This window comes from Terrapene carolina, unplaced genomic scaffold, assembly GCF_002925995.2.
Source record: "Terrapene carolina triunguis isolate 2854851 unplaced genomic scaffold, T_m_triunguis-2.0 Scaffold147, whole genome shotgun sequence".
Classification (NCBI taxonomy): Eukaryota; Metazoa; Chordata; order Testudines; family Emydidae; genus Terrapene; species Terrapene triunguis.
This window is the reverse complement of record NW_020664498.1, coordinates 7,127,939-7,140,945: the sequence shown is the minus strand read 5'-3', so window position 1 is coordinate 7,140,945 and position 13,007 is coordinate 7,127,939. Positions and strand designations below refer to the sequence as shown.

The window sequence follows — 13,007 nt, the reverse complement described above, 5'->3', positions numbered from 1 at the left end:
TGCCACCTTTGGTACAAGATCACATGCTGTCACTTCCAGTTGGATTGGATGGCACACAGTAACTGGGACAAGGGTCCTGTAGATCTAGGTCTCTCACTGAGGCAAGTCCTATTTTACAGTTACCACCGGGAAAAGCATTTGTATTACGGGAGTGCCCAGAGGCCCTAGCCAAAACTGGGGCCCCTTTGTGCTGGGTATAGACAGTCCCTACCCCGAAGGCCTCACAATGTCAATAGACACAGTGTAGGAGGAAGAAAAGATTATTATCCCCATTTAACAGATGGGGAAGCCTGAGATTCAGCAGTTCAGTGACTTGCCCAAAGTCTTACAGGGAATCTAACACAGCTGGGGGAAAAAATGAGATCTCCTGTACCTCTGTCCAGTGCTTTAGCCACAAGATCATCCTTTCTTCTCATTTCCTGGCTCTAAACATTCACTTACTCAGGAAGGGAAGGGACATTTCTTCCTGCCCTCTGCCTATCTGTTGTTTACGTGATAATTGGTTACATACTCAGCAGCACACTTTTTCCTTATCTGTTTCTAGTAGGCTTACTCCACTCACTCTGAACCCCAATTCCAAGCCAGCAATTTCACAATACAAATTACTCATCAGCACATCAGGCAGTAGGCTGAAGCCTTGATCAGGCCTGTGGCACTGCTGGAGACTGCACACCAAGCTAGTTGGACCCACTACCATTATCAGTGAGTATCCAGCACCCCTCATCCTGCCCCCGTTGGCTGCTTTCACTCCAAAGTAAATATACTGAAATGTGTCCACTTACTCTGAATTGACAGCAGTGTAACTTAGACCAGATATGGCCCCAGAATGCCCAGGATGGACAGTGTGTAGGGAATCATTCAGGGATGCACAGTGAATAAAGCAGAGATCAGGAAGACACCTACCTCAGTTAGCACACATTCACTGAGCACAGTATAGAATAGAGTTTCTTTGGAAATAACAGATCCAGTAACTATAGGCTATATAGTTACACATATGCACAAAGGGACAAAGTTAAGACTGAATGTGCAAACTTTACTTTGGCACTTCCTAACTTGAGTGCTGCACTTTGCAACCCCAATGTTCTTTTAAAGCAGGCTGTAAATGGAATATAACTAACCATTTTCAAGGTTTTTTTTTAAATGTTATTATTGCTCCAAAACCACATCTGAAACACTTAATAATGTTTGAGAAAATATTGTCATTTTCACACAATAATGGCTCAATGAAGTTTACTTCCCTCTTTGGGCTGAAAACAAAGCAAGAAAAACCTTAGCTCTCTCAAGTACCCAGTTTTCAAAGAGTCTGGGTATATAATTCTAAAGCACTGAAGGAAAAACACACACACACTTACTTCCCCCCCTCCACACACACACACACACACACACACACACACACACACACACTTACTTTCACCTCTTCAAAATTATATATATATATATATATAATTTATTTAAATTCTCCATTTTGAAGAGATGAAAGTAAGTGTGGGGGGGGGGGGGGGAAGTATATATAAACAAACCTGTTACAATGTAAAATGATTTCAACAAGTATGAGAGAATAGCTCTTTTCCTTACAGACTCTCCATGACATCTCCCTGGCGCCTTGCATATGGACTCCTCTGCAGTTCCACAATCTCTGTGTGCAGAGCCATAATCTGTTCGTCTAGGTATCCAATATCTCCAGCCTAATGAAAAAAAATAACTCGCCATAGATCTCAAGTTTTTACTGGAAAGTGATAGTCCATGTATTAAGCAATTTCAGGAGCAGAAATACATAAAAATCAACAAAAAGATTCTCCAAGTTACTTTGTTCAATAGACAAGTGAACCTGAGTGGAATTAACAACATTCTGAAAGTGCGAGTCTTGCTGTTATTGAGGGACAATAATCATTCACTAAATCAACTAGTTGCTGCTATAGTTCTATGGATTTCAGACCAATTTCCACACAATGTACAATACCCTCAACAACCTTGGATAGACACAGACAATACGAACAAACAGCAAACATATCTTCTTATAACAAAGGATTCCTCTAGAGTCAGCATTGTTGGGTTAACCACAGCCAGAATCAGCAGATAGTCTCAATTTTGGTGCTGAAACTGCTCCTATATATAAGCTGTGGAACTGTATTACAGTCCAAGTTGAGATGCTTCCAGAACTTGAAAACTTAAAAAGCTATAAATAGATAAACTATGTACCTGAATAGGAAAATGCCACTGTAGTGATCCCTCTGTTAAGAGAAGACAAACTTGTGGTAAGTCCAAATGGTCTGTTCTCACATGTAGAAGGAATCTACTAGTCTGGAGTCATGATTGATAGGTTAACATATTGTTAATCCCCAAGTGGGGGGTATAAAAGAGACCAGGATGAGATGAGGAGACACATGTAGGGAGAATGGCAAACTGAATGACTCTGACCAAAGACAGCATTGGAAGAAGATGTTGTATCTCCTTGCATCTGATCAATGTACACTTTGATTGCCAGAGATCTGCAATTCTTCTCATAAGAGGTTCTATTTCTTTCTACCCAGGTTGTGGAATCAAACTGAGTTGACTATGCTCTGAGATTTGTAAATGTTCAGATTTTTTTCCTAATGCTTTTAAGATAGCTGAACGGAGTCATCAGGAGATGGTAGATTTTGAATCTTTTAGATCTTTGATTTTGCCAGCAAGGATATGAATTAGGTATCTGAATTCCAGATGGGTCCTGTGTCCTAATCAAATGGAATTGGATTGTTCTGCTGACATCCAGGTGATTGCATCTGTTTCCTTGGAAATACATGAAGTTAAGGCCATAAGAAAGGAAACTTGTCCCCTGACAGAGATGATACAGAGCAACTATACTAGTTCAAGAAACCTGGAAGTAGTTCCAAGAAGTACTCTGGGTGAAAAAACCCTGAGGACAAAATAAAAATGTCACTTATCCTTCTAAGAGAAACAAGTGGAGTTTGACAAGACAACCTTAACTTCTTAATTCTTAAGAAAAGAATCCAGGTGGAGGCAGCACTTGGATCAAAGCACTGCTCCATCTTCAGGGTGCTCAAGGCAGGAACATGTAACAGAGTGCTGAGACTAAGCCCTATTAGTCAAGCCACCCAATATGACCCAAAGACAAGTTCTGTTAGATGCTAACTTAGCATTAAAGCTATCCTGAGAGTGCAATGATTAGAAGACTTCCAGTACTAGCTATAGACAGAGAAGATAATATCTACCAATTACTCTGGGAGATGGACCTCGAGGTCCAAGTCATCAAACTAAATCTGCCGGGACCCAGACACTGGACATTGCAATAGCATACCTAGGCTGGTGGGGAAAAAACACCAAGGAAACACATCGGCATCCTCCTCGAGTCAGAACCAGAGCAAACACTAGATGTAGCATTTTCTAATCATCCTGGACACTTGAACAAAGAATGGTCAACAGGGGAAGCTGTAGTAAAGACCATAATTTAGATAGTTTGCTGGCAGCAGCAACAAGTACACATTTCCTGTTTCATGCAAGCACAATGATCAAGAGGGAATCCTCCGCATCTCATGGACATCCAGAAAAATCAGAGGTAGGACCTTAAACTCCCCTACCCAGAGGAACAGGATTATGGATGACCAATCCTAAAGCCTTTAAACTGAGCCTTTCCTAACTGGCCCCTGCTAGAAAAAAAGGTTGAGCAATTTGTGGAAAGGGACGGGACTCTATATAACATCCCACTTCCACAAGACACACTTTATTTAAAAAAATAAAATGCAAAGTGTTAGGCAACACTAATATAGGAATCACCTCCACCATCTGAATGCACTATGTAAAAGCAGCTTCAATATATTTATCTGACTGGCCCACAACTACTACTAGAACACATGAAGTGATGCTTCATTGTTTTTGGGAAAAAACAGTAGAATTCCAAGGCAAAAAAACAACACTGTGGTGGAGTAAAGGTTTCATAGATGTTAAGGCTAGAAGGGACCATTAGATCATCCAGTCTGAGCTCCTGCACAACACAGACCTGAAAACAGACCTGCATTAAACCCACATCTCGTAGTTGAGCTGGAGCTTATCTTCTAGAAAGAGCTATCCAATCTTGATTTAAAAACTTAACATCTTTAAATTCAAAGTGGAGGAACTGGATAATCTCCATCCCAGAATATTGGAGCAATTGGGACACGACATTACAAATTAAGCAGCAAGGATTTTTAATAAATCTAGTAAATTGATAGTAGTACCATATAGACTGGAGAATATCAAAAGTAGTTTAAGAAAAGGAAAAAAGGTTCCAAGTAACTATAGACCTATTAGTCATTCCCCTCTATTCGACACTGGTGAGGCCTCATCTGGAGTAGTGTGTCCAGTTTTGGGCCCCACACTACAAGAAGGATGTGGAAAAATTGGAAAGAGTCCAGCGGAGGGCAACAAAAATGATTAGGGGGCTGGAGCACATGACTTATGAGGAGAGGCTGAGGGAACTGGGATTGTTTAGTCTGCAGAAGAGAAGAATTGGGCGGGGAGGGGGGGAATTTGATAGCTGCTTTCAACTACCTGAAAGGGGTTTCCAAAGAGGATGGATCTAGACTGTTCTCAGTGGTACCAGATGACAGAACAAGGAGTAATGGTCTCAAGTTGCAGTGGGGGAGGTTTAGGTTGGATATTAGGAAAAACTTTTTCACTAGGAGGGTGGTGAAGAATTGGAATGGGTTACCTAGGGAGGTGGTGGAATCTCCTTCCTTAGAGGTTTTTAAGGTCAGGCTTGACAAAGCCCTGGCTGGGATGATTTAGTTGGAATTGGTCCTGCTTTGAGCAGGGGGTTGGACTAGATGACCTCCTGAGGTCCCTTCCAGCCCTGATATTCTATGATTCTATGATTTCAATATCATGCAAGACTTTGGAAAAAACTTTAATGAAAGGATTAATTAAAGACATGGAGGTAAATGGAAAATAGGACAAAATGAAACATGGGTTTACAAAAGGCAGATCACACCAGACTAACCAGATATCTTTCTTAGATAAGATAAATGATTGTCTAGACCAGGAAAATACAGTCAATCAAATCTACCTGGATTTCAAGTAAAGCATTTGATACAGTTCCACATGGGAAATTATTAGTTGAATTCGAGAATATGAACTGGCTAAAAGGGATATGACAATGGGTTGTGCCTGGAGGGAAGTATTAGTGGAGTCTCCCAACTATCAGTCTTGGGACAGTTCTTATTTAATATTTTAATTAGTGATCTGGGGACAAAAAGTAGGAATGTACTAATGAAATTCACTGACGACACAAAGTTGGGAGGCATCAACACAGCGGAGGAATGAAATATTATCCAGTAAGAACTGAATAACCTAGAGGACTGGATTAATAGAAATGGGATGACGTGTTATACTACAGCGTGCAAGGTCATGTACTTAGGGGCTAAAAACAAGAATTTCTGCTATAAACTGGGAGCTCATAGTTGAAAATGACAGAGGAGAAAGACCTGGGTGTATTGATCACAAGATGACTATAAGCCAAAAATGTACCAAGGCCATGAAAAAGATAAAGGCGATCCTAGGATGTATAAGATGATGCATTTCCAGCAGAGATAGGGAAGTATTAATACCATTATACAAGGAATCTGGAATATTGTATACATTTCTGGTCACCCATGTTCAAGAAAGATGAATTAAAACTGCAAGAGGTGCAGTTTAAGGCTGTGAGGATGATCAGGGGAATGGAGAGGCTCTCTTATGAGAGGAGACAAAGAGGTTGGCTTTCTTAGCCTAGCAAAATGAAGGCTGGGAAGGGATCTAATTGCTCTCTATAAACACATGAGGGGAATAAACACCAGGGAGGGAGAAGAGCTATTTAAGTTAAAGGACTATGTTAGCATAAGAGCAAAGGGCGATAAACTGGCCATAAGTAAATTTAGGCTCAGCTGGTGAAAATGTTCTAGGCTGACCTGAATGGACTGTGCTTTAACCTTTATTTCTCTTTGCTAATCTAAGGACTTCCAACACGGTGTTCCAATTGACTAATAAATCCTACATTGTTGTATGCCATGTAGTTGTAGCCATGTCGATCCCAGGATATTAGAGAGATAAGGTAGGTAAGGTAATATCTTTTACTGGACTGAGAAAAAAAAAAATATATATATTACTTCACCCACCGCGTCTCTAATAAATCCTACTATGTTTTGAAAACACTGTTTAGGGTGTCATTGGAAATACTGGCTAGGGTGCATTAGTCCCTGAAGAGTGTACAAGTCTCTACCAGGAGTCTTTCTCAGTTGGACTTGCTGACCAGAATTCATGGTGTGAAGCAGGAATGCTGGAGCCTCCAATCAAGGATGCAGTGAGTCTGCATTGTCTTCCTTGAAGGAAGAATGAGACCCCTCGAGGGTCTGGCATACTAAGGGGGTTCTCCAAGAGACTGTTCAAAAGCTAAGGATGTAGCACCAAACCTGGGGATCCGTGACACTTACCAAGGGTTGTGGTGGATTTGCCATCTCCAGAAATTTTAAAATCAAGATTAGATATTTTTCTAAAAGAGATGCTCTAGTTCAAGCAGGAGTTAATTCAGGGAAGTCCTGTGGCCTGTGTTACACAGGAGGTCAGACTAGATGATCACAGTTGTCCCTTCTGGCCTTGGAAGCTACGAACCGCATCATAAGAGATGCTTCCATAATGAGAAGTGAGCTTTATAAAGAGAATGTCAAAGTGGATGGTTTAGGTATTTCAATTACTCTGATGTCAAGACAAGTTTAAAATAAAGTGGTAAAATGTTAAGTGACTTGTTCCCTGTCAAGCTTGGTAAACCAAAAATATCTGTGTGGGGGGTGGGAGTGGGAACAACTACAAAATCTCATTTACTCCCAAATCACCTCACTCTAGAAATGAATAATAGTTTTCTATGATCTTGTTTCTCTAATATGGACTCTAAGATGACAATGGAAAGAGTAGAATGGAGAAAAATTGTTACATTTGAACAACATGGTGACAGTTGGATTGTTTCTTGAGGAAGATTCTCTGGCTGAAACAGTAATTTTGTTATTGCTACTTCGCTCAGTACATGAGGCATCTTGAACAACTGCTTCAGCTATGGCACACACTATAGCTTAAGTTTAATAAGTCATGATTTAACATTTATGTAAGTGAATGTATTTCATCTGTCAGACTCAATGATTCAGTTCCTTTAAAAATGCTATAATTGCCTGAGAGAATCCTTTGAGTTTTCTACACCATACACAGGTCCTGTGGTTGCATAAGTTATTCCTCAGTAAAGCTTCAGAGGGGAAACTGACCCAAATGCAAAAATTTTCAGTATCTCGGCCTGCCAAGTTCCCCTCCCCCAGACATCAAGCATCCTTCTTTCACTCCCATACCTCAGCACACTGGATGGCCTTTACTTCCATTTCCTTCCAGGCTTTGAGCATCTTTTCTGAGGCTTAAAAGAAATGAAGTCTGATTAATACACAAAAAGGCACAGATATCAAATGAATTGGGAACGAACCTAGATAAATGCATACATATACAGATAAAAATTTAAGAAAATGGGTGCCTAAAGAAACACACTGAAGTCCATAGTTAGGCACCTAAATAAGTGTCCTGAACTTCAAGAATACTGAGAACCCAAACAGCTTGCAATGGCTTCAGTTATCTTGAGTTCAGCCACTTTTTGAAAATCAAGCCTATAAACTTTATCTCATAACTTTAGGTTCCCACTTTTGGAAATTTTCGTGGCCTGTATAACACAGGCCAAAGAACTTCATCCTGTCATTCCAGCATCAAACTTATATCTTCTGGTTGAGCTAGAGCAGGTCTCTTAAAAAGAGACATCCCATTTTGATTCTAAGACTCCAAATGATGGAGAATTCACCACATCCCTATGTCAGTTGTAACTACATTTAATCACACTCACTATTAAAAATAGCTCAACCAGAAGTTATGAACTTGAGGCAGGAATCATTGGATGAGGTTCTCTGGTCTGTGCCAAACAGTAGGTCAGGACTAGATGATCAGAATAGTCCCTTCTGGCCTTAACATCTATGAATCTAAAATGCAGGTAACAGCACTTTTCTACCTCATAGGATTGTTGTGAGACTAAATATATTACAGACAGCAAGGCACTCAGATACTATGGTAATGGGGAACATATACAGATGGATTTCCAACAGAAAAAACAACAACATGTGCCACCAGAATGGCAAAAGTGAGAAATGATCAGCAAAACTGCACTATGTATAAAGTTGTCAACAATGCCAATTGCCCATTGCTTCAAATGTAAAAAACTTTATGCCAAAGGGGCAAGGGAGTCTTGCTTCATTCAGTGAATTCAAACTTTGGAACGGGCAGGAACTCCAGGGAAGGAAATGAATATGTGGCAGATTTTTTAAAGATAGCTATTCACCTCTTCTGTAAGTTGTTCTTCAAGATGTGTTCCACATATCCATTCCACTTTGGCGTTTTGGGCATGCACACTCTAAAGTCAAAGACTTTTTCCCAATGCAGTACCCATCAGGGTGGCACTTGCATCCTCCATATGCTTTTGCTCCCAGGCCAAAGTATAAAAGGCAGAGCTGCCCTGATCCCCCTTCAGTTCCTTCACACCAGAATCCAGAATGAATAGATTTTGATTTACAGGGGAAGGAGGGCAGGTCATGGAATGAACATGTGCCACACATCTTGACAGCCCCACGGATTACGATTAAGAGAACAGGTTCCGGAAAGTACAAACTGAGGTTTGAGAAGGAAATGAACTGAGATAAAGGCAGCTCAACACAATAGCAACTAGATTTTTTGGAGGCCTAGCACAGCATGCTTAGAACAGCTTCCTCGCTACCCCCTCAACTCACTCTTCACTTCAGGTTCGTTCGCCTCCCAATATGAGTCTCCCCATCTTAAAAAAAAATGTAGTCCTTTACTTAACTGCCTTTCTGAACCCAAGATCCCACACCTCACACACTAACTCTTCAATCCAGCTTTTACCCTTTCTGTTCCATGGAAGCTGCTCACACCAAACCTCTAACAACCTCTTCCAGGCCAAATCTCAGGGCTCGTATATCAGTCTTCCTCCTCGACCTTTGGATAGCTTCTTACACCACTGACCACTCCCTAATTTTTTAACTCTTTTCCAATGACTTTCATAGCTCCATTCTCTCAGGGTCCTCCTCCTGCTTCTCTGACCGCTCCTATAGCAGGCTCTTTACCCACCCTCTTGATTGGCACAATCATTGACACCCTCTATGTCCTGTCTAGGTGCACATAGCTAACAAGCATGGCTTCAACCACCACCGTCATTGCTGATGACTCACAAATCTACCTCCATCCAACCCAGCATCTCATCCTGTCTCTGATATCGCTTCATGGATTATGTCCTGTTCGCAGATTAAACACAACATGGAAAAAATTGATCTTTTAATCATTCCCTCAAGCCCTCTCTCCCTTCTTTCTCCCATATCTGTTGACACCATGACTATCCTATCAGGCATTCAGGTGGCATTTCTTTGACTCAGCCCTTTCTATGGCTACACATACCGACCATGTATAAATCTTGCTATTTCTCCATATGTAACAGCCTATCTTCTGTTTATGCCACCAAAATGCTCATCCAGGATTTCATCATTTCCCGTTCTGACTACTGCAACCTTTCTGGCCTCAATTACGGCAGACTTACCTATTCAAATCTAATCAAATTGCTGATGCTACATTCACCTTTCTGGCTTGTTACTGACCACATTAACCCCTTGCTCTTCCTTCACTTTGCATCAAGCACCAGTCATCTTGTCTTCACCTTTAAGGTCCTTGACAACTTAGTCCTGCCCTACCTAGCTGCTCTACTAGTTTATTGCAATGTTGACCCCACTTTCACTCTGCCAACATTCTCAACTTCCCTCCCCACCAGCCATCTTCTCCCACAGTTCTTCTACCTAGGAAAATTCCATAACTAAATTCATAGAGCCACACCTGTCCCGTATCTCCTAGAAACCCCTCTTTAGGACATGCCCACCATGATGCCTACAAAACCCTACCATGACAAGGCGTGCACGGAAATGGGACTGTCCTTCTGTTTCTTCCTTTTCCTACTCCCTTATTCTCACCAACTCCCTCACTTCTGCCATTCATAGATTCCAAGGTCAGAAGGGATCATTGTGATCATCTACTTGGACCTGCTGTATAACACAGACCATAGAAGCTTCCCAAAATAATTCTTAGAGCCTGTCTTTTAACAAAATATCCAATCTTGATTTAAAAATAGTGATGGAGAATCCACCACAACCTTGGGTAAATAGTTCCAATGGTTAATTACCCTCACTATTAAAAACGTACACCTTATTTCCAGTCTGAATTTGTCTAGCTTCAACTTCCAGCCATTGGATCATGTTATACCTTTCTCTGCTAGACTGAAGACCTCATTATTAAGTATTTGTTCCCCGTATAGGTACTTAGCAACTGCAATCAAGTCACCCCTTAACCTTCTTTTTGTTAAGTTAAAATAGATTATGCTCCTTGAGTCTATCACTCTAAGATATGTTTTCAATGCTTTTAAATCATTCTCAGGGCTCGTCTCTGAACCCTCTCCAATTGTTCAACATCCTTCTTTGAACTACGGACACCAGAACTGGATGCAGCATTCCAGTGCCAAATATAGCCTTAAAATCTTCTCTACTCCAACTCAAGATGTCCATTTACACATCCTAGGATCGCATTAGCCCTTGTGTCCACAGCATCACACTGGGAACTCATGTTCAGCTGATTATCCACCTCTCCCACCAAATCTTTTTCAGAGTCACTGGTTCCCAGGATAGAGTCCCTCATCCCGTAAGCATGGCCTACATTCTTTGTTCCTAGATGTACGAGTAGTCCTTGGACTTACAGTGCCGGACTTATGTCGGACACCACTTATGACACTTTTCAATTGACTGCCCGTTTCACCCTTATGACGCTTGTTTCACCCTTATGACAAAAGCTGGCAGGGAGAACAGCACATATCACATGCTGAGCCTCAGCCAATCACTGATTTCACTGTTCAAGCTCTCTCATTGGCTCCCAGCCCCAGGCTCAGCCAATCAAAAACAAGCGGCAAGGCTACCCGGCAACAAGCAACCTTGGCCCTGGAAGCCAATCAGACAAGCAACTGCAAGGATCCCCCTTCCAGCTCCATTCATTGTAACAGCTGCTACAGAGAAATTTACAAGGAGAAGAGGAGAACGTGTGTCCAAACTTCCTTGGACACTTTCTTTAAGATTGCAGAGAAGACTGCAGAGAAGCCCCCAGCCAAGAGCCCTTCAAAAAGTTCTGGGAAATCAAAGCATATGTGATTTTTATATGTTTATTTGAATGCTGTTTACTAAATAAATACATTGACATTGCTACGTTAGTCATCTATAATTAATTTAGTACAAAAATCTGGGTTCTTGTGGTGAAAATAGTGTATCAAGCCTTGGTTCAGGAATTAATCCCCCCTTTATACCTATGGGAAAAGCGGTTTCAACTTGCAACGTTTCGACTTACAACGTAATTCTGAGGAATGAATTGGGTCGTAAGTCGAGGATTCCCTGCATACATTTAGCCATATTAAAATGTATATTATTTGCCTGTGCCCAGCTTACAAAGTGATCCAGATCACTCCGTATCAGTAACCTCCTCTTCATTATCTACCACTCGCTCAATCTGTATGTCATCTGCAAACTTTGTTTGCAGTGGTGTTGCAGCAGTATTGGTCCCAAGATATGAGAAACACAAGGAAGGTGACGTCTCGTATCAGACCAAAATCTGTTGGTGGAAGGTACAAACTTTTGAACTACAGAGTTCTTCAGGATTGGAGAGCCCAGACCTGAAGAAGAGCTCTGTGTAACACACAAGCTTGTACCTTCCACCAACAGAATTAGGTCCGATAAAAGACATCACTCACCTACCTTGTCTATCTGCAAACTTTATTAGTGATGATTTTGTGTTTTCTTCCAGGTCTTAGGTCCCCTGACCTCTGTCCCCAGTTAAAAAAATACAAAACACTAACAAAACTGTGCTGATCCCCCAATAAGTTCATTTGCTTGTATGAGAGTCTTCATCCTCAAACCTCTATCTGTATCTTTTACATTACAAATTATCTGCAGCAGGAACTGTCTACCCACCATGACCTTCATTGGGGCCTTCAACTATTGCGAAAATACTTACATATTCCATAAGCCATCTGGTCACTGTATCTCTCCAGATCAAGATGAATGCTCTGATGAAAGAATTCCAGCTTTGCTTTCAGTTGCTGAGATGCGGACACCATATTGTTTTTCATCTTGGTTAAGTTGGCGTTATATCGAAGAAGACTCAACCTAAACAACAATTGCAAACAGGGCCTGTTAAAATTAATACAACTGGAATTCTGTGAGTTAGTAAAAAAGAATGAACTGCTATGGAGAACCTGAATTCTAACATCTAAAGGAAATGCATCAGTGGCACTGAATTTTTTACGACCTTTCAGCATAAGGTTTCCAGCAGACACACGAACCCCGTGTGTGACCCTGGGCAAGTCACTTAAATCCCTCTGGGCCTCAGTTCCCCATATGTAAAATGGGGAGAATAATTCTCTCTTTTCCCCCATTTTAGTTGTCTTGGCTATTTAGACAGTGAGCTCTCCATGGCTGGGACTGACTGGGTATGTGTTTGTACAACACCAAGCAAAACAGGGGAATGTTCATGGCTGGGGCCTCCTGGTGCTACCATAATACCAATAATAAATAAGACAATCTATCCCTGCACATGCACACTACTCTGAACAATCTGTATTAGTACTATTATATTGGTCACAGAGCAACCATCATAGTTAAACTTGCAAAAACTATCTTTATCATCATCTGTTGTCTGTTCCTGGAATATGGTGAATTATTTTTGAAAACCCCTTTTAGCTTTTTCTGGCTTATGAACATCTGAAGTACAGTCTTCCCCACTGAAAATTCTACAGCTACCATTTTCCAACATACAGGATACTTGTGTTCAGGGCCGGCTCAAGCAGCCAAAACCAAAAAAAAAAAAAAAAAAAAAAAAAAAAAAAA

At 41.1% G+C, this 13,007-nt stretch overlaps 1 protein-coding gene across 2 annotated transcripts in view; it reads right to left on the bottom strand.

Annotated features, from left to right (window-relative positions):
* The window catches only part of LOC112106605 (inhibitor of nuclear factor kappa-B kinase subunit alpha), a 76,443-nt gene that overhangs the window by 26,946 nt on the left and 36,490 nt on the right, over window positions 1-13,007 (bottom strand). For both annotated transcript variants that reach the window (XM_026653688.1, XM_024199954.2), the window contains 3 exons: window positions 12,136-12,287; window positions 7,344-7,405; window positions 1,576-1,685 (listed from right to left, as the gene is read on the bottom strand). In XM_026653688.1, coding sequence (XP_026509473.1) covers window positions 1,576-1,685; window positions 7,344-7,405; window positions 12,136-12,287 — 324 coding nt within the window. The remainder of the gene's footprint in view (window positions 1-1,575; window positions 1,686-7,343; window positions 7,406-12,135; window positions 12,288-13,007) is intronic.